At 39.1% G+C, this 22,389-nt stretch overlaps 1 protein-coding gene across 1 annotated transcript in view; it reads right to left on the bottom strand.

Annotated features, from left to right (window-relative positions):
• Positions 1-348: 348 nt before the first annotated feature.
• TAF15 (TATA-box binding protein associated factor 15) overlaps positions 349-22,389 on the bottom strand; it is a 25,029-nt gene continuing 2,988 nt past the window's right edge. Inside the window, exons 3-17 of the mRNA XM_009287460.1 lie at positions 19,150-19,186; positions 17,968-18,016; positions 17,670-17,760; positions 17,474-17,591; positions 14,400-14,683; positions 13,447-13,561; positions 6,251-6,285; positions 5,625-5,657; positions 4,928-5,037; positions 4,252-4,381; positions 2,858-2,947; positions 1,406-1,490; positions 1,230-1,315; positions 1,023-1,125; positions 349-719 (exon numbers count right to left, since the gene is read on the bottom strand). Coding sequence (XP_009285735.1) covers positions 680-719; positions 1,023-1,125; positions 1,230-1,315; positions 1,406-1,490; positions 2,858-2,947; positions 4,252-4,381; positions 4,928-5,037; positions 5,625-5,657; positions 6,251-6,285; positions 13,447-13,561; positions 14,400-14,683; positions 17,474-17,591; positions 17,670-17,760; positions 17,968-18,016; positions 19,150-19,186 — 1,406 coding nt within the window. The 3' untranslated portion in view covers positions 349-679. The remainder of the gene's footprint in view (positions 720-1,022; positions 1,126-1,229; positions 1,316-1,405; positions 1,491-2,857; positions 2,948-4,251; positions 4,382-4,927; positions 5,038-5,624; positions 5,658-6,250; positions 6,286-13,446; positions 13,562-14,399; positions 14,684-17,473; positions 17,592-17,669; positions 17,761-17,967; positions 18,017-19,149; positions 19,187-22,389) is intronic.

The following is a 22,389-nucleotide window of genomic DNA, read 5'->3' as shown; positions in this document are numbered from 1 at the left end:
TATGCTCCTTGGCAGCACGAGAACACACTGCCATCTGCCTGCTCCTCATGAAGGCTGCAGGGCACACCAAAGCATGCCAGCAGGAAACGCCGGCAACACAGGACTTCAGTCTGAGAGGGAAATAAGAAAGGAGCAAGGGACAAGTCTGCAAGCCTGGGGTAGAGGGCATGGATAGCAAGTAGGCTCGCCGCCGACTTAACTGCAGATCTTTGCAAGCAGCACAGAGCTAGGGTCAAAGCAGCAGTGCCATTTCAAACAAGACCCTATTTACTACTTAGGTCAGACCACAGGAAGACAGGGAATATGTAAGGAAACGCATGCAACTGAAGTAATTGTGAAACAGTACGATTTCACAAATAAAACAATCAGCATTTATTGTTGTATTACAAAACACTTCTCATATTTTGGCAATATTTTACAGTTTATCCTTTTCCTTCTTAGGGCCTGTTGAAAAGGTACGGGGGGAAGAAAAGAGGAGAATGTTGAAATCAAGATTAAATTTCAATGTCTTGCTTAAAAAAAATCCTCCCAAACCACCCCAGTCCCTCCCACCAAAATAAAAATCTAGTTTCACTCAATTCCACTATCCAAAGAGGCCATGGGTGAAGCAGCAGGCAAAACTCTGGCAATTTCACTATCAAACGCATCAAGAAGACAAACAAAACATTCACAGTGGTCTTCAGTATGGTCTGTTGCGTTGATCATTTCTGAAATCATTTCTGAAAGGGAAATAAGAAGTCATAAGGAATCCCTTAAGCAAGTAACAAATAGTCCCTTCAGTCAAACATCTCTACGCCAACTTCTGTGTATTCTTCTATGTTTAGATAGCCTTATCCAAAAACGCTCACAAAACACACTCAACAGGCAAACTGACTTACTTTCTCTGGAAGCTCCTATCTGTAGTTCATGTTTTCATAGCACAGTTGTGCATGCACACACAAACACCACTCTTTTCCCACAGTCCCTATCAATTCCACAGTCTGTATGCTACACAACCAAGCAAGGGCAAAGAAACTGCTTACCTTCCTCCCATTTTACCACCATAGCCACCTCCCCGATCACCGCCTCTGCCACCACGCCCTCGATATCCTCTTTCTCCTCCATAGCCACCTCTCCCACGAAAATCTGGAGGAAAATGCAAACCGACACATCAGCCAGGTTTTTCAAAAAACTGCAGATGCCGTGAACAGTTCTAACACTTCGGGAGAGACGCCGCTGTTTTTACACACCTCCTGATGGACGTGAATCTTCTGGTCTGGGCTCACCACACTGGTTGCAGGAATTCCTGCGAGCGAAGTTCATATTACCACAGGCCCTAGAAAAGACAAGGATTCCCCAGACTTAGCTGCTAAGAAACTCAGAGAGCATACGTGAAACACCACCGCCCAATTAAAATGACACTTACGGGTTAGGACAAACCCAATCACCATTTTTGGGTTCCCCACTTCTACCCTGGTAGCCCCCACCTCTTCCATATCCACCTCGTGAACCTGTAGACAAAATTATAGTCAGAATAAAGGAGGGGAAGTGTCTATGACCTGTACATGAGAAACATTTATTAAGGACTGTCACCGGCTTCAGAACCCAAGTGACAGACGGACTTTTCAGGTGGAAGAAAGAGTGTTTATGTAAATATATCCCTACTAGGCAAGCCTCTGAAACCATATTAGGAACTCTGAAAGAAGCAGGTAGTGCCAATGATAAAAAATTGTACCACTGTAGAATTCAGCATCTATTAGCTGATTTACTACTAGCTACAAGATAGCTAGAAGACTTGGGCAAATGACAATGGAAGTTTCAGCCACCACCAAATCTCAACAGCATTTGATGTCCTGAAGTTAATGTTATCTGCATAGCTGAAACACACATTCATATGGACAGATTTGTAACTTAGGCAGATGGGGAAAAATAAAAAGCAAGGATAGCCCATGGTGGCCAGAAAAATTTGCTCCACCACATATTTTTTATAAATTCTTTTTCAGGAGTAAAAGGAAACTTGATCCGCTTGAATTGCCAATGGGTAAATATAAACCCACTATGTGCATTAATAAAATTTCATAAAGATTTAACAATGTATAGTATCAATCACATAAGGCCAGACTTAGTCACAGAATGAAAATTTAACAAAAAAAAAAAATCTGTCTGGATTAATGCCAGGATGCATCTGACACAAGCACACGGACAACACAGTTCTTGCTTTCTGCATCAAAAAGATTAAGAACTTTTATACCAATTGAAGTTCTTGAAGTACCATTTTTTAATCAGCCTACAAAACTGCCTGATTTAAGAACTAAAATTTGTTGACAGCCACCGCACAAAGCATGCTTCCTGTAAAATGGTAATTAATATCCAGTGGACTCCTGACAAAACTGTATTATGCAGAGAATCAGGGAGATTAACATCTATTTAATTAAAGGAGTCAGACATCCAACTGCTGCTCTAAGTCAGTACCAGCTGAATAATTTACCCTGCTCAATACCATCTGGAAACATCAGAGTATCTCAAGGCTTTGCTGTAATAAGCAAATACGCACTGGGAATTCACACCTATATACGTGGAACCTGTACAGCCTCAACATCATTGTTAGACTATCTCTTTAAAAGCAATGCTGAGACATGATCTGGAGACTTTCCAGTTCAAAAGGAAAGCATAAATTCTATGCTGTGCAAAAGAGATTACAGATTTCAGTTTACTTAACTTGGTTCAATCCTTATTACTCCCTTTCATGGCAGAATCCCAAAGGCCCATATACTTCGATGAATCACTGCTTCAAAGTCAACTTCTCTTTTATAAACCGATAATAGCTAAAAAGCATTTAACTGTGCAAAAACAAGGCTTCTACAGATTTTAGTCCCACCTCGACGTCCGCCACCTCCACCTCCTCTCATGAACTCAGGCCTTCTAGTTGCAAAAGAAACTTTGATAACATTGCCATTGAATTCTTTTCCTATGGAAAGGCAGAAAGCGAGAGAAAGATCAATACAGCTCCCAACAACACAGCAGCAAGTTCAAAAGAACAGAGGTGATTTGCACATACAGATTGAATGCAAAGCTCTTAAGACACAGGGAGTCTGGAGTAAATCTCTATTTTTGAAAACACTGGTCCAAATGTGAGATGGCAAACACTGAGGTACTCGCTAGGTTCTCCATAAACCCACAGATATTTCTCTTACTTTAAATGCAATCTAAGTTGCAATTTAACTAGACACATAAGAACATTTAAAAGATTTTTGGCCGTGTTCATGGCTAAGCAGTTCGGATGTTACAACTCTGTTCTTCCCCCAAGTCAGGCAACACCGCTTTTGTACAATTCAACAGCCAGCACAAAAATTAAACACCCCCAAGTAAGTGAAAAACATGAACTTTTTAAATACAAAGTCTCAGTTTTTCACAGATACAAGGTTTATCACAGAACAAACAGGACTGCACGTGTGCCTAATACAGTCATATTTGCTTTACCCTCCTAAACAAAAGTCAATTTGCATTTTATTAGCAAAATATAAACCATCAAGTAGCCTGCCATGCCAGATTTTTTTTACGCACTATCATTTCACACCAGATGCAAAGTATGTCCTTTTGTTTCTGCCCAATATTATTAAAATTCTGAGAACACACAAGGTCACAGAAGCAGGCACTCCCCGCCCCGCCAAGTTTACTATTACAAAAGAGTATCACTATTTCCTGCATCAAGTCCAAAGAGCTTTATATCAATGTATTTCTGGGATCTGCTCTTTTCCCCCACTGAACCCGTAATTTAAAAAACCCTTGTTCTTCACTGCGTATATACAAAGCACTTGGCACAAGACTGCCATAACCACTGCCAAACTCTAAAAATGCTACCACAGCACTAATAATACCAATACTAACACTGTAGGAAATCCCTCCCGCTGCTAACACAGGTTACAGCTCTATTGGTCTGAACACGAAGTTACGCTCTCCCGAGTGACATGAACACCATCTCTCATACTTCGTGCAGGGATGACTGACGTACAGCAGCAAACCCTAACAGTTTCATTACACCTTTTTGGCCTTAATCACTAGCTGCTGTTCCACCGAATGAGAGAGGAAGCCAGCACACACAAAATACCATGAAATAGAGGTCTTTGTTAAAGGGAAAAAAAAAAAAGAGACAAACCAGAAAACAAAAGCCAAACAAAAAGTAGCATGGGGTCCCCAATGAGGTTATTGATTTGCTTCTTCCACTGCTTGTTAGATTCATAAATAACAAAAAGAACAAGTACTCTCACCCACCATCAAACCAGTCAATTGCTGCTTTAGCAGAAGGAGGGTCATCAAAAGATACCGTTGCTTCTCCCTTTGGTTTGCCAGTATCCTTATCTGTATAAAGATTTATCATAGGTTTGCCAGTCTTTTTGTTCGTCTGAAAAGAAAGGTTGTACACTTGGCATAGGAGAAATACTGGTAAAGCCAGTTCACAGCATAAACTGTAACAGCTAAGTATCATTAGAAAGAAGATTCTCTTGGAGCTAGCCTGCAGAAACAGATGCTTTTGACTGAAGGGTACTGACTAGCTGTTCTCCATGCAGTAACGACGGGCCCAGTTTTTACAAAAATTGAGGTCAAGTGCAGGAAACCCTAATTTAGAATTGCAGAAACAGAAGAAACAGCCGTAGAACACAGAAGCATACTTGCTGAAGTGTGAGGGTGGTACAATGGACAGAGTGTCAGTGTTATGGGTTATAAAGACTAAAGAAGAGATACGAAGCAATCTAAATGTCACTAGAAAAAAGCTGCTAGTGCTGCCAGCTTACAAATGAGCTGTCATCTGGGAACCCAGATAAAAATATTGTCTACAACTACTAAGGAGTCAGAGTGAGCATCTGCTTTGAATGATACCAGTACATTTCCAATACAGCAGCTCTGCAAGTTCTCTTCCTTCTTACCAATGATTTCTCAGTTCACATACCTTTATAATACCAATTTGTTTGAAATAGTCTGCCACTTGATCTGTTGAAACATCCTCTCCAAGTCCTTGCACGAAGATAGTGTTGTTATCAGAGTTGTCAGACTCTGTATCTATCAAAAAATAAGCTACATTTACCATGCATCTTTGTGGTAGCAACAGAAGCAACATTTTAAGCTCAGGTCTATACTGCCCAGTAGCAGACCCTTAAATCCCAAAGAATCTTGTGTGAAATAAAAGGTGAGCAGAGAGCATAATTCTGAAGTTAACATCATCAATTTCAAAAAATGCATGCACAGCACCTTCAGATGCTGCAGTACATCAGAGACCGAATACATTCAACAGCTGACCGGCTGTCTGCCACACACTCAGCTTGTCCATGCAGCTAGGACATCCAAACCATCATAGTAGTATATGTTTTAAATAACACAAGTTTAGCAGAAGTGTTATGGCAGTGAAAGCAGCTGCTTGGCTCAAGCAGATTCAAAGTTCATCAGCAAATTCTTACTTGCTGCATGAAAAGACATCCAAAAATTCACAAGCGCTTTAATAAAATAAGTTTCTTTCAAGGAAGACAAGCTTTAGCTAAATTTCTTTTGAGCCATGGGAACTGCAGCCACATCCATCTTTCTAGACATACATTGTAAAAGCAATGACCTAAGAGCTACAATCCACTCCCACCCACTGCTTGTTTTCTTACCAGCATCTGATCTTGGTCCATAATCCCTCTGACCTATGAAACGGGTTTTAAAAAAAAAAAAAAAAAAAAAAGAAAAAGACTATTTTTAGCAAAACATTTTCAAGCGACTTTTTTTAGAGACAAGAAAATATTTAAGGTATGTATGTAATGCATCTAAGATCTAAAACATTAACCAGAGATTTAGAGAATATTTAGACTAAAACGTTCAACAGAAGGTGTCTGTAGGACGTTAACGTGTTCTTTAACTTGCAGCATGTGGCAGTTGCCACACTGATGCTATGCTGGTGTTATCTTGCAAATGCTGGTTGTCAGATCACCAAGCAGTTTACCGCTTTTTTTTTTTTTTTTTTTTTTTCTAGTACCTTTCTAAGAAGCATTTGTAATAAAAATTAAAAAAAGAAAAGAAAAAAAATATCCGGTGAACATCACTGTCTCCACAAATTCTTTCATGCAATTTGACAAAGTAGAAATCCAGTTTATTGCTAAAAGTTTGGCTATTAAAACTCATGAACACACCAGCCTCACCAAAACGCTATAATGCTTCTACTAGATAGTAACAAGATATTGGTGGCTTTTAGATTTATAAAGAATTTCCACTGAAACATTTTTGGATACTCGGCACTTACCACCATAATTTTTGAAGCCACCACGGTCACCACCACTGCAGAGGAAAAATTGAAGAAATGATTTCTTCCTTAAGTCTCTATGTGCTGAGCCCAAGGCTCAATCTACAGTTAACTGATCACAAGTCGAGAGTTACTGTCTAGCAGCTAAAGCACCATCTCTATGTTCTCCTCACTACTCATTCACGTTCAAAGATTAAATTACATGAAAGTGAATAATCGCACAGGGTGCTGCACTGGAGAAGAGAAGCCCTAAAGAGTATTTTAAACTAACCCATACACGTGTCGTTGTTTCAATACCTTCTCCCATCCCATAAGCCAAAATGACTGCTATCAAAAACTGAGTTTTAAAACAGAAACATTTTTTTCATGAAGGTTAATGGGCTTTAATTGTAGATATAATTGCTACTTTGGAATAATTAGTACTTTAGTACTTTCCTAGAAGTAAGAAGAGCTAAAGTTAATTAACCTCTATTGTCGTGCACTTATATACGGGGGACAAATCGGCAGTATCAGCCATTCTCTGAGAAAGGGTCTGTGGGGACCTGCTGCACTATTAGCACTTGACATTACAGAGAAGGTGTGTGTATGTGAGCTTCAAAAGCAGAGGCCGTGAAGTTTTATTTCATTCATTCTGAAACCTGTGGCACAAAATGTAGACCAAGTTAAGAGATTACACACATCAATTTTCAAAGGTTAGAAGGGGATTTTAAACAGGACGTTATGCCTCCAATTATGTGCATGAAAATAAACCCTCACTCTTTTCAATGTACATGTTCGTACTAGTAGGATTTTTCAGAACAGCATTTTTAATTGCATCCATGTTATGAACACAATATAATCAATATTCAAAGCCCTCAGGAAAAATACAACCACTGGATTTTTTAAAAAGTCAATAACCAAGCGTCAGAAAGACTGTCTCATACTGCCATGTGTAACTGCCTGCTTGCCCTCCTTCGTATGGGGGACACAGCTGCCCCCTGAAAATTAGGCAGGTTCGCCTAATTCTGATAGCTTTCACACTCAGCAGCTAAGATAAAGCCAGTGTAAGTTCAAACCCTGATGCAGAGGGCTAGCTCCAGACTCTGGAACTACTGTGCCAGTACGAGTAGCCTCTTCACCAACGCGCTTTACAACGGGAAGTCAGTCCAGGTTTTAATTCAATACGTCTGCCAACACATCAGAGTCCAAACATGGGACACAAGCACCCCAGCAAAAGGCAATGAAATAAAATTAGGGATTAACTTCTTTGGCACTCCGTATATCTGTTTTCTGTTACAGCAAATGCAAAGTCATGAATGGGAGGTACTGCTTACTTAACGTTTATGAGAGAAAATCTGCCCAAAGCGAGGGACAAAAAAGAAGTAAGGTTTCAACAGATATTATCAAAACTGGATTAAGAGAGACATTCTTTGAAGGGTGACTGACATTCTATGACAGTACATGTAAGAAGTACTAGATGTTTGTCACGACAGACTATCACTTTCACTGGGACTTTTCCTAAAATAAATTTTTGCTGCAGATTTTAAATTGCTTCTCCACAGAAAAAATCTGAATGCTAAACTGCAGTGTCATTTGCTCCTAAGTAATTGATTCTGCTCATTAAAGAGGCAAAACGAATGAATTTTATATGCAACATCAGAGCTGGTCTTTATTGAAGGCTGGCTATTTTCAAGGACTGATGATAAAAACACAACGGTAATAATAAAATTTACTGTAAATGTCTTTCTGCCACCTCCAATTCACTTTAGCAAAAAAAAAAAAAAAAAAAAACGAAAAAACAACTTCATTATGACACAACAACTTTCAGTAGGATGCCTGCCCTTCTAGGATTTTAACTCAGAAATAACAAGACCGAATACATCAACCATGGAAATGTTACCAAAGTTTTTCAACCCTAGATTACGGTCCCAATTCATCGGGACAGCATTATCCAGCACATGTATGTTTTCTGATTTGAAAGTATACAGCAACAGAGACATAAATTAGAAAAACCCAACAATCTAAAAACATACAGAAAATAAGTTTGTGATCAATGCAGCCAGGATTTTACAGGAAGTGAGGATTTTGCGAAGATGCTGGGGTAAAATGTGTGCATCATGATTCTGAGAAGTGACAGAGTTGGATATATAAAACGTAAAGGAAGTCATAGTTAAATGCCTAATTTCTAACTTTGTGATACAGTAATTCTGCACCCCACACTAACAAGTGCAAGCCGCAATTTTTAATTAATTTTAATTAATGTCTGTAGAAATACGTTTTTGCCCAAGTATGCTTCAGCATTGTTATCTTCTGCTTAGTCTCACATGACCAGCCCAACCAAAACCTGCATCAATTCAGTGACAGATACCTTTGATGATAGATTAATGCTTTCCTCCATTTTTAAGTCCCATTTCAGACGTGATTTATAAAGCTGCAGCGCGTTACCTGCCTGAGATTGCTGGGCAAAGCTGCCTAAGATCCCCAGGAGGCACGCGGATATGCTGCAGCAAGTGAAGTCAAACACAGAAACTGGTTGCAAGCAGCTGATGCCACAGTCTCAGATGTACCCCTTGCTCAGACACAAAATGTAAGTCTCAGTCTCAGCAACTGAATCAGTTCCCACACAACTGTCATAAAACATGTGGGAAATATAATTGCAGTGTTTCACAGTCTATTGCTTTACCAGTCTTGCACACAGACCAAATAGATGGGTGACCTGGTGGAGTTTGGAGTTTTAACATCCTGTGTTAGACTCATGAACAGGTAGCTAAAATTCAACAATGCCACCAAAGGTAATAAAATAAAAGAGACTGAACCACAAGCAGCCAGATTGTGTACGTGGCACCATTCATAGTGACAAAAACTTACTGCTATGAAAGAAACATCTTGAGATGTTCTTTTCTCCCTATACTCAGTCATATATTTAAACATCACCTACTTGAGTGTAAATGGAGTTCATCTGAACATTGCTTACTTCAGCCGGGAATAACTCTTTAAATGAAAGGCACAGTTACATGGAGAGCTGAACATTACAGATACAAGAAATATACTTAAAAAAAGTGATCAGATATTGGCAGAGGTAGCACTAAGAATTCAGGAACCAAACTTCAGCCTCCAACATGCATCTATGTCTCGCCAAGCATGTGGGAGTTACACGTAAGAATGTATTTTTAAAAACAAGGAATGCTTAGTGCACCAATAAAGTCACTGACAGATAGCTTTTTTTTTTCCTGCCTATATTTATTGCCTCTGTTCATGTTTCTCCAAAGTCTATATAAGGCTAAGCTCAAGCATACACATTACAAGTCAAAATATTAACTCTGAACACAAACCGCACTGTTGTAAAAAACATTTGCACTAAGTTGTAGTTTCTTTATATCACAATAAGCTAATTCCCACCCATAATAGCTAATATAGCAATTAAGCTGCATAAGTAACTTTTGTTGATAGTACATCAACTCTGTGCAAGGCGGGGGGGGACCTATGCTGAGCAAAGTTAGGATTTCTATGGCAAATCCGAACCCAATGGTAAATCCTTTTCTAAACTGCACCTACGTAGTTCCACCAACACAGACTGCATGAGCAGACTCAAAGGCAAAGCTTCTCCCGTTTAATCCCCAGACTCTGAAAGAAGGGCAGTGTCACAGGAATGGCTACCCGACTGCCTGAATAGCTTTTCCAAGATGAAAGAAAACAAACCTGCTTTGTATTGCTACTGTATTTCCCACATGTGTGCTTAACCAAAACAATTTGGTCCCACAACCACTGTAAGCAATTAATTCCTTATTTTTTGGATGAGGACTCTAACAAAAAGGCGACCAATTCTACAAGGAAACTTGGAAGACTAACTTGGAGTAAAACTCTGCATTCTCAAGACCTGGTGTACCTGCTTTCTAACCAAAAGAGCTCAAAGATGAGACTCTTCCACTATGGGTTTTAAAAAAAGAAAAGATTTTGCTTCTTAGCCAGAATACAAATTAGCAAGATCATCAATTTTTCAAGCTTCAAAATGAAAGGTGGAAAAATTCTACTAAAATCCTAAAGATGTAATTCAAGACCATTAAAAAATAATCTGAAGAATAATTCTGAAACCCTGAGTTACTAAGATTAAAAAGTGAACATCTGACGCATAAGAAAATGATTGTTCTCTATCATAATATCATCAGCTAGGGAATCTGAACGGTAATTTCTCAAAAGATGTTTTCTTCTCAGTGCTGCATGACTTTGCACAGGCACAAAAGAAAAATGAGTGCTGAAAGCATTCATTACAGTACGTATTCAAGTCATTCTAGTTTTCAGAATAACAACTCATACCTTAATATTACCAACTATGTTTTGAAGTACTTTTATAAAGGTTATTCAAAGAAATGAAAGCTCTCAAAATTTAAAAATGCTAATTGGATTTTGCCCCAAGTATTCCTGAATAATTTTCTGCACTTGCAGACTGCTCCGAGAGGTCTTACATGCAGGGTAAATTTATACAGGCCAACGCAACTCGCAAGAATCTTGCGGGAGAGCTGATGTTGCAGCCAAAGTCACTGTATCACCAGCACAGGACAGCAGCAAGTCAGCAATGACGCTTGTCAACAGGATGCATTGATGGCCCAGCACTATAGAGTAGATGAGGCAATAGAGCTGTAAGAACGCCAGTGACTGGGTAAAGCTCTCACCGATGAACAACAAGCTGCAACAAGTTCTCCCTGCATTTAAATGCCAGTCATGACAAAATTTTTATTACTAGCTGACACAGAAGAGATTCATTCACTATGGTCCCAAGTTCGCTATTAATTTTTTTTATAATGTCAAGGAACAATTTCTTTTGTGTCAAAAGAACTCATTTACACATTCTTTTCTAACCACTATAAAAATCAAAGCCTACGTTATTACTGCAGTACAAATACCTGTATAGACAAGATTTTTAAATAGATTATTTCCTGATGGCTATGGAGTTTCCACAATTTAATGTTAAGCATTAAAATGTGATCGAAGTAAAAAACTGAAAATGATAAATGATAACTAGTTACTGGAGATAGACTTGACATTTCTACACAAGCTGCTGGGGGGGGGGGGAGGGGGGCCAAGGAAACAAAACTAAAAAACTACCCTGAAACCCCCCATTTTCACAGGGCTAAACATGATTTCTTACCTTATTAGAAGTTACTTTCCCCTTGATTATACAGTTTGTTATTTAATTTAACCTTTTACACTTTTCTAGCAAGCATGACTGGTAAAATACCTATGTCAGGAGCAGAATCCTCCATCGTAATTATGCAGAAAGACTAACAAACAAGTATGACACTGTAGTTTCAGAAAAATTTCACTGCAAACAGCATTAAAGACTGCATCACTTAACAGAAGCGGACAGACTTCCTACTAAATGCCTTCCCACTTTGCTGTATTTTCCCTCACTTCTCCATTCAAGCACTGGAACAGGCTGCCCGGGGAAGTGGTTGAGTCACCATCCCTGGAGGTATTTAAAAGACGCGTAGACGTGGCGCTTAGGGACATGGTTCAGCGGTGGGCTGGGTAGTGTTCGGTTAACGGTTGGACTCGATGATGTTAAGGGTCTTTTCCAACCTAAACGATTCTACGATTCTATGATTCACTGCCACTCTTTTCCTTCTTTTGGCTTGCAAGTCCACTGATGCACTATTATCTACATGGATGTGTGAACAAAATTTTTCTTACATTTTGGAAAAATATGGGAAGAGGCTTTATTTTCACAGACATTAATTTATCTTACTTTATCTTGCAAAGACAGAAGTTTGTTTCAAAGTGATAAAATCTACCAAAAGTATGTTTTTTGAAGCTCACATTCATTCCTCTTACTGGAAAGGGCTCAGCTATAAACAATTTTTTAAAAACCCAGATTTTATCATAGGAATATGGAAAACCCTCATTCACACAGAAAAGCTCATTTTAAAAAATTGTTCGGTTTTAACTGAAAATGAACTTAGAAATTACTTTGCTATTTAAGTTTATATTATATAAAACCTCAGCAAACTGTAACATAAAATAACTATTCATATGCTTTTGTAACTGTGCTACCACACCTAATTAGAAGAGATAGGTCCACCTACGTCATCAAAACAGCAAGCCATGAAGTACAATTTGGGACCACCTTAGGAGCAGGCAAATTTTAAATATGGTTTAAAAATAAATACTTTAAAAAGTAACCAAGTCTTAACACACTGTTGGATTATTTTATTTAAATTAGATCAGTTCAAACGAAGAGCATTGTATAATTAGAGTTCTTCATCTGGAGTTCTAGCAATAACCCAGAACTGCGCAGCCTATTAAAGGATGAGTGGTGCTGACAAGCAACACTTCAAAGCTCACTGGAAGCTTCAACGTTCCTACTTTGCATCCGTGAGCACTCTACACCCCCAGCCATTTCAGAGAGGTACATAAAGGGTAGCCAATTGCGATCGTTTATTAAGAAATAATAATGTCATCTGGCCTAATTCAATAGGATTTAAAGCAAAGGTCCCAATCTCTCAGATCTATGCATGAAATCATCCGCAAGCACAAAATTAAATATGTGCATAAATTTTCTTGACAGGAACAGAGCCTAAGGCGATGGCAGAAGGGTAACAGTATTGTTAGTATTTAAAAATCTACCTAAAATAAATGTGTTTGGACTGACAGCTAAACCAATAATAAAAACTGTATTTTAATAAAAGTTTAAAACTGCAAAAACCAGTGAAGAGCAAAAAATGTTATTACTAAATTATTCCTAAATTATTTAGGAAGCAGAAAGATAATTAGCCAGGTTTAGTGTAATGATTTCTCATTGTAAAGTCAAAATACTTCCCTGCTAAAATGTTAGCTACTTTAGCTATGAATTTTATAAAACTTTCTCAATCCCTGGCTGCTGGTTTTCTTGTCATTGAAAACAACTTTTTACAGGTTTTAAAATATCTTATTTCAAGGGATGGGCTCAGGAAGTTTTTGTATTGCAACTCATGTAAATAAAATGCAGCTATGTGTCATAACAATCAAATGCTTGGTCTCAATCTATCTGAACCTAAAAGCTTTTCCTAGGCAAAATGCACTTCTGTGCAGTGCAGAAAGGTTTAATTTTAGAAACCTTCCATTTTTGGAAATCTAAATCTGAACCACATTAGGAATAGACATATAGTAAACAAAAATTTAAAACAGCTAAATAATAAGAAACAAGGGTAAGGAACTGCAGGCACTGGAATGAGATCACTTACCTATATCCAGACATATGACCTCTTCCATCCATGTCATATCCCCCTCTACCTCCTCCCTGTGACCCGCCATATCCTCTATTATCTTCTCCATACCTACTCTTTTCACGACGATCATCTGGAGGAATGAGTAAAACAAAACATGAGTAAATTGTAGCGCAAACTGCAGTGCAGTGAAAATTCCCAACCTACATTCCCCCCCCCTCCATCAAGTCTGCCATTTAAATCTGGAAAGCATCAACTCATAAATCTCTCTTACATTATCTATGCCACAAAGTAATGGAGCAAAGTTCGATTTTGTTCCAGTTACCTCCCTTGGCTTCCAGGGCCACAAGGTATCTCAGAATGTAAACACTCTGTACCTTAATTGCACTCCATTTTCCAAACATTAAACACATATTGTCTAAAATACACTTTTCATTCTACTTCCATATAGCCTTCCCAGTTTGCAAAAGACATCACTGAAGACAGAACAAGGATAAAGAGCGTGGGTTATGCCGCTTGTGTGAAGTTACTACAAAAAAAAGGGTTGATCTTAAACTTCTCATTTCCTTCTATCTCAGAATTCACCTACACAGCGTAAAGCTGGAATGTGAAGTGCAAAAGCTCTTCATGACTGATCAAGACATGTCACCCTCATGCAAGAAGGTGGTTTAAAATAGCTTAGGAAGAAAATTACATCTAGAATTTGCAGAACTTGGGGACATGGACTCTGCAAGGCTGAGTTTGTTGCCTCCAACAAACGCAAATGCAACAATTTTGGGGCCCAACAGCTTTTCATCTCTGCATAATGTTTTGAAAGTCTTAACAAATAGAACATTCCCCAAGAGTATCAACGTGGAAAAAGAGCTTTAACTATTCATCAAATCAGTTGTCTGTGGAAGGAAATCCAACTATTTCACAGTGTTTCTGCCCAATTTTATTAGCCAATATTGAATTCAACCTGTGAATTTTACCTTGGCTGTTGTGGCTATAGCTTCCCTTCTGAGACTGGTAGGATTGCTGAGAATGGCCATATGAGCTTTGGTGCTGGTTATAGCCTGACTTTTGGTCATACGAGCTCTGGTGGCCATAGCCCGACTGCTGGTCATATGAGCCCTGGTGGCCATAGCCCGACTGCTGGTCATATGAGCTTGACTGCTGGTCATAAGAGTCTTGGTTTTGTCCATAGCTTGACTGCTGGTCATAAGAGCTTTGGTGCTGACCATAGTTTGACTTTTGTTCATAAGAGCCTCTTCCACTTAAAATAAACAGAATTTGTATTAATAGCTAAATGTTCACAGAATAGAGAGCAAAATAACGGCTGAAAATTCATGACATTGCTAAAATTTCCTAGTCACAGTTACCTCCCAGTCATTACTGGCATACGGATATGAAAATACTCTGTTTCATCGCTGTTGGGATACATCTGCCTTCCAAAAAGAGCAAGGCAGAAAACTGTATGTTACCATCGCTTTCAAGACATCCTCAGTTTCCACTGTAAACGTAACTTAACAGCAGCACTCCCTTTACATATCCCAGTACACTGCTTGCTTTCTCCCCTCTCCCCAGCAGCATGACAATGGCTGATGGATAGCCCACGACCTGCTAAAGGCCAAATCCTTCTCTACAGAAATGCAGGGAAGACACCCGCTGCTCATGTTGTATTGTGCAGCTGAGCACTCCCTTTACATATCCCAGTACAATGCTTGCTTTCTCCCCTCTCCCCAGCAGCATGACAATGGCTGATGGATAGCCCACGAGTGTAAAGTTCCCCTTAAAAAAAAAAAAAAAAATCCCAAAATTTTGCTTTCACTGAATTGCAATCTCTCTTTTTCTGGGCGTTCTACCATTTTGGCAAGAACTTCTCTAACTCTTGTGATGTCCTCTAGCATACTTGCAAGTTCTTCCCACTTTAGTGCCATCTACATATAATATCCCACCAACTTTCATCAGAAATATTGACCAATATCACATCTAGGATACTCCAACACAATGTGGCTATACATTCTAAGAGGGAGTCGTAACTCTTCTCTGACTAATAACAACTTTATAGCAACCACAAGGAAATGTCACCTACACCATACTTCCCTAGGCTACTGCAGCGCCCAAGGTAGAAACAAAAGTATTCTGAAAATCTAGATGTATGAGAGAATAGTTCCAGCTGGGTTACCGTCTCATAGCAAGACATTATATGAGAATTTTATGAGAAATAAATTGCATCCAGGAAACCCTGGCTGTTACTCATACCTTTGTTGTCCCGCTGGGTACTTAGTTGCAGCTTAACTGTATTATTTTTTCAGTAATTGAAATTAATCACTGACCTCTGCCACCCTTTCTTCTCTTCCTCCTCCCTGCTTCCAACCCTTTTTCAAAACATGAGGCACTACATTTGCCACTCTCCAGTCTTCAGCAATCTTACTTGCTAACCAAAATATCTCAGAAAAACAAACAAACAAAAAAATCTAAGAGACGACCAGCTTTTCAAAGCACTCTAAGATGAAGTCCATTGGGTCCAACCAATCTCAAAATATCCCACCCGTGTAAATACCGTCTAATCTGCTCTCTCCCAGTTCTAGCCTAGATCTGGCAAAGAGATTGCAAAGATTTTTGTTAATATCTTCACTGCAAAAAAAGCCAGCTCCACTTTAGCCTTTGCACCATCAACAACGAAGGAAGCATCGCTGAGAGCATCCACTAGTTGCTGGTTTTCCTTCTTTCCCTCCCTTAGGATGTGAGAGCTACAATTTTGTGGTCATCCTCTTCAAATTTGCTAGAATTTAGTTTCTCGTTACAACCATACATTGAAAAGTTTCCCTCCAATGTCTTTTTTTCATTTTCTTGGTCAAAACCAACTTGTTGGAGAATCTGTGCCCTACTGCATTTTCTTCCCACTAGATGTCTACAGAGTTAAAAACTACATTATTGCCTAGTCCTGTACCTTTGTACAGCTCTAATAAATGCTCAGAAGACAAAGCAAAGCAAAACAAAACTTAACCATGTTCCTGCCTTCTTTAGGGACGGAAAAAAGACACTCTGAGGGACAGCACCTACTGCTGACAGATTAAGACCCTGCTTGTTTCTGTTAAGATGGTTTCTGGTTTTGTAGTTATTATTACAGAACAAGTACAGGTTTGCTGAAGTCCAGATTGTTTTATCAGCTTGCAAAAAGATACAAAAAATATTTGGACCTTGGACACAAGAATGAAGTTTAGTACACGACAGTGAATTTCAAAGAGGTCACACGATCCTCAATAAAGATCTAATGCAAGCAGTAACCTTGGGCTGTATGCAAGAAGCTTGTAAATTAGAAAATGAAGTGGCCTTGTAAGTCGTTACGGGAACTTGGGTTGTATTTTCCAACATAGTTTAAAAGTTGTATCATTAATCCTCCTGAAACTGATTCGAGTACAACATCACTTAACAAGTAAAACACATTTGTAATAGTGTCAAGTACTGAATCGGAGTGCAGTATGCATACACACATTTAAGTTACTGATAAGGATATAAAACCATGATGTTTTGAGACTCCTACTTAGCTGGGAAAAGAAAAGATACTTCTTAAATGATATTTCTGAATCCTTTCCTCTTCTTCCACCATGAAAAGGCATTCTAAGTCAGCTAAGAAGTCTACAAATCTAAGAACAGCTAAGAACTTCTTTGCTAACGGCTTATTTGAAGTTAATAAAGAGTACTGGAAGTTTATACAAAAGAATGTGACTGGAGAGGTACTTGATCTATCTTTTTCTTATTCAAAACACTCTCTACCGAGTCCATTCTTCATTGTAGTCACTATCCAAAGACTTTCTAAAGTGTATCTCCCTGTACAGCTTGACTTCAAAACAATTGCATCCATCCTTCTTACGTAAAGAAATATTCGTCCCTTACCTCCTGTTCTTTCAGGCATTACAAATGTCTTAAGAATGTGAATTTTCAGATGGTTGTCCTTTTTTTTAGCAATGATAGCAGGAAATTTGTTATAGCTTTAGCTAAGAATGTACAACTACTAGACAGTACTTTAAATAGATACTGTTAATCTCGGCTTCCTTACCCTCTAGACGACCCTTTCTGCTGCCCCTGACTGCCATAAGACTGCTGGTTGTATGAGCTCTGATTCTGATTTTCGTAACTGGATTCATCATCGTATCCCTGGGAATCTTGTCCATAACCTGGAAATTGAGGAAGAAAATTTTTAGTAAATATTCACCTTTTAATTACTGCCAATGAATGTAACAAGCTAGCCAAACCTGTTTGATTTTGTCCATAGTTCCCATGATAGTTTCCATAGTTCTGTCCGTAGGATGAATTGTCTCCACTCTGCCCATAACCAGAATATCCCTGTAATTTAAAGAACGTACTCAAATAAGCGTAACTTCCACAGCAGGTAATTACAGTTTTCCTTCGCTAGACACGACTGCAAACATCAAGCACAGCTGAGGACGGACTTCTTCCTGGTGGTCCAGGACCAGATATGGTCACCCAGGAACAATTATTTTAACTGAAGGAACATCTGCTTTGAAAGACACAATGTTGCTTTCAACTTACCTGTGCTTGTCCATAAGTTTGACCGCCCTGATTGCCATAGGACGAATAGCTGTAAGAGAAAAATGCATTTAGTAAATGCTTACGGTGCCCTCCACACGGGTTGGAAAGTAAAGGTATTTTTGGTGTTATTTTAAGTTTCTTTTCATTCCAAAATAGCTGTTTAATCCAAGTACTGCAGTTGTAGGCATATTAGAACCGCATCAATAAAGTAATGATTACCATAGTTGACTGTCAGAAGCCAGGAAGAGCTTATTTTAATTTCTGCTCTGTTTCAAGTGTAAATTTGAAGTACATGAAAGTTGGGCTTACTGTAATTTGACAGATTCTTCAGAATCACAGAAAACTTTATCGTCTGAAACCAAGGCATTTTAAGTTTTTCAGTATATTCTTACAAAGTTATTTTTAAGCAATTACTGTAAATTTGGTATTTGGTGGACTATTCAACGATAACATCATCAAAAACCGCACTAGCTTTAGATTATACTTACTCATTATTCTGCCACTTTAAGACTTCGTGAACTGACAGAAGAACCATGTGCTGAAACTCATATCGTACTCAGATATAAACTCAAACTCACGCAGTGCTATATGCATAGAACCCTGTGACTTTCATTAGCACAGTCAGTATTAGCCGTGATTTTCATACTTCCATAAACCCACTTTTGTTTCACTGATTAAAATACACCCCACCCCACCCCCTCCAAACTTGCAGGTATTTTATGAACTGGCTTTTCAATTTCACAATTATGAACAGTTATCAGAGGGTTTTAACAGAAATTTCCCTCCAATGAGAAAATAAAATGGTAAAATAAAATTTTACAAGTGTAAAGATGGTGGGCCATATAGATGTATAACCTCTTGACTAAAATCTTAGTGAACAGCTTAAGGCAGTCATATGGAAAAATATTTCTCTATATTCATGACATTTCAGAAGTTCTTACTATTAAAAGATGTCATGCCAATTTAAACCTGCTTATTGTCTTCCCTTCAGGAATATAATTTTTTTCCTGTTTTATAAGACATCTTAATAAAGGCCCAGGGCAAGCAAGCTTTCTGCACCTGTAACTCCGAAAACGTATCAACGCTGTATCATGCCCAAAGATTCAAACATCATGCTGGGAATCCTAAATGGCCTTTTATTTTGCAGATTTAATTGCTAACAGCAAAAAAACCCACACATACCTCTGCTGGCCCCCAGACTGACTGTAACTTCCAGAATCTAGAAAAAGAAGTAAGTCATATTGAGAACTTCCAATTAACATTTTATTCCTCTACTTACTATAAGAGGAAGAAATTTGGGGAGAGGGAGAAATGTTCAAGTACACCGGATAATGCAGCTACTTTCCCTGCAGAATGAGACAGCTTCCTCTTTATTAACAAAAAAAGAAAATGCTAAGACTGGGAGAAGGGGGCACAGAAGCACAGCGTGCGGGGGACGCGACACAGGTATAGCCACTTCAAACTTTCCTTTTGAAGGATCTGAATTCCATTTTCAAGGCGCCTCTTCAAATATTCGGGACTGCACAACCCCCTCTAACGGCTATCGAACACAGTGCCATCATCAACGAACAGAATGCAGCAGCTTAATTACCCAAGCGAAGCTAAGGAGGTCAGTCCTACTGAGCCCCTTTTTAAGACGCCACAAGAAAGCTCTGCCTAGCAAAGGGCACAGACACAGGCAGAGTCTGGAGATTCTGACATTTCCCTTCTCTCATATTGCGAAAAGAGAAACGTTACTGATAGCTCAAACCGTAAACCTCAGTTATCGCGGAAAGTGATTCTTGAAACACACTGGAAGAATGGGAATTTCAAAATATGACCTCAAGTTAAAAAAAGAAAAAATTCATTTAAATGGTTTGACTTATATTTAAAGTAGAGCATCTAATTTGTAAAAGCTATCAACGTTATGAAAAACCTTACTATCTGCTAGCTGGGATTCAGTTCTTAAATAGGCGCTTTGTCTTTGCTGAATTAGCTTATCACATTATTTTATCTTTTTAACTGCACAATGAGGGATTTCCTTGTCTTCTGCAAAATTGCAAATTTTTATGTGTTAAAAGCTCTCCCTTTACAGGGGAAAGGTTTAGTTTCCCAAGCCAGCTGCATGTAACAGATGCAGACACACAGAACGCACATGCATTGCTCCATCAACCTCAGACCCCTCAGAATTCAGAGGGTCACGAGCAGGCTTCACCTCTTCAGAGACCCACACGCCCCAAGCTGCTCTACGCCCTACCAAGTTCTTAACCACACGGGCTCTGCCGACCTCGCTTTTCTGTGCGGGAGTCTCAATTCCTCTTGTCGTTTTTGCTTGAAATTCCCACCTTCTTGTCAAAACCCAAACGCTTTCTTCCTTTCTCTACCAGCCTCACCAGTACTGTCACTCTGGATAACAGCCCTGCAATTTTCCTGTTCCTTTCAAATCACTTCAAGAATCTGTACAAATATTGTGGTGCCGCGGTCTAATAAGAACTAAATAAAAATCATTCCCGATTTCAGTCTTTCCCCCGCTCACTCTCTCTAACCTCTACACCTAGAATGGACTAAAAAGCTGAAACCGAGAGTGAATTACAATGCAGGGTAAATGTCATAAACGACTACAACCATTTTCCAATCAAAACACACATCACTGCTCAAATTCTGTTCGTTACACGTCTCTCACCTGGTTATAAACGCGATCCTGTCAGTACTTACACATATACTTAAACACAAGCATACATACTTCCAAGATGAGGATATCACCTAAGCTATTCAGACATGAAGCAGCATTTTTAATGGCAAAGTATCTCCTCAAAGCAACACAAAGCACCAAATTTCATATTCTGTAAGAGAAACATTTACCAAAAGCTGAGATGAAATAATATTTCATTTCACATGTCCTACAAAGCAGTTTCGCTCAGATGTGAAGCACTCTCCTCCTTTTGCACGGCTACACAAACACTTCATTGCCTTTTCATAATGAAAAGCAATTAAAAGAACCAACATAAAAGTGCAACCCAAACACGTTTATTGTTTTTAATGAGATGAAGGTCAAATTTTTAGGTTATTTCAATTTAAATGACCACAGATTACTATTAAACAGGTAACCACATTTTAAAACTATGGTTTAACTCTGAAATTTATATGCCATTAACGCTGCTAATTAAAGCAAAGAATATTAATGGTTCTATCAGAAACAATTCCTCAGTAAGGATGTAATTGGCTATAAATTGAAGGACTACATTTAATCTCCTTAGCTTCTCCCTTACGAACTTCTGCCAAACCACAAACTTTTGGAAGAAGTTTGAAAGCAACCAGATAAGGAGCTTGTAAAATATGACAACGCAGAATTAGAGGAATTTCCTTTATTTATGCATTTTTCTACATCCTTTGTTGGACCTCTTAGTCTACAGACTTCTGATCGATTTATTTTGGTGGGTTCAACGGGGACAAGAGTCTGTAAGTATTTTCGGAAACAACACAGTTTATTCTGGAAATTCCTGGATACGCAGACATTTTTTCTGAATGTTTAAAAAGCCCATGGAAAAATTTCCTGTGAATGAAGTGGGGCATAGCAGACTAGTCACCTTGCACTGCTCAGGAAGTGTATTCCTCTTAAGATAGAAGAATCTGTTGTGTACATTTGAAAACTGAAGTTCTCATACAAAGTAATTCATATAAAGAAGCAGCATTGCTTCTGCAGTATTCTCAACAGAAGAAGAACCCCATGTTTGAGCATCGCCATATAGTGAAAACAGAGGAGACACTCAGGTGCTTGACCGGTAAGTACTTGAGGTCTGGGAAGAACGTGGTTTTAGTTTACTGCCAAACTTTACTCACTTAGTAGAAGAATTCATGGCCTGAACTCGTTTTACAGTACCTTTGGACATGTTTTCTTCTCATGGTAAAGAACTGTTCCTTGCAGTAAAGGACTCCTTTAACATACCTTGCTTTGTTTTGTTTTTAGTCTCTATCATTCATATATGTAACGCGAGGCAACACTAAAATGGCTCAGCCCTAACAAAACACGGCTTGCTCCACAAAGCACTTACAGCCTTGGAATTCCTTCTCCCATTCTGGGGTACTCTACCTACCCACGGCTTCACAGGGGCATCACTGCTGGTGGGACCGAAACATTTTCACCTCAAATGGGATGAAGAAACAGCAACACAGCGTGCTCGCAGAAGTCCCAGGAGAAGCTGGGCTGTGTCAAGTCAGCTGGGACAGCAGACATACTGTCTACACACTCAACTGAAGGCCTCCGTTGGGAAAAGAATTACAGCCAGTGCATTTTTAAGCCCGCACCAGGGGGGGCTGTGAAGCCACCCTCTTCCCTATGCTGGCACCCTCAGGGGGGGCTACTAGAGCAGAATGCAGAGCAGATGCAGGGACACAAAGGTGGGTCCCATGCTGAGGGGGGTGGGGAGGGCATGTCCCATGCTG

The sequence above is a fragment of the Aptenodytes forsteri genome, unplaced genomic scaffold (genome assembly GCF_000699145.1).
Source record: "Aptenodytes forsteri isolate BGI_AS27 unplaced genomic scaffold, ASM69914v1 Scaffold188, whole genome shotgun sequence".
Taxonomy (NCBI): domain Eukaryota; kingdom Metazoa; phylum Chordata; class Aves; order Sphenisciformes; family Spheniscidae; genus Aptenodytes; species Aptenodytes forsteri.
This window is presented reverse-complemented; position numbering and strand designations above follow the sequence as displayed.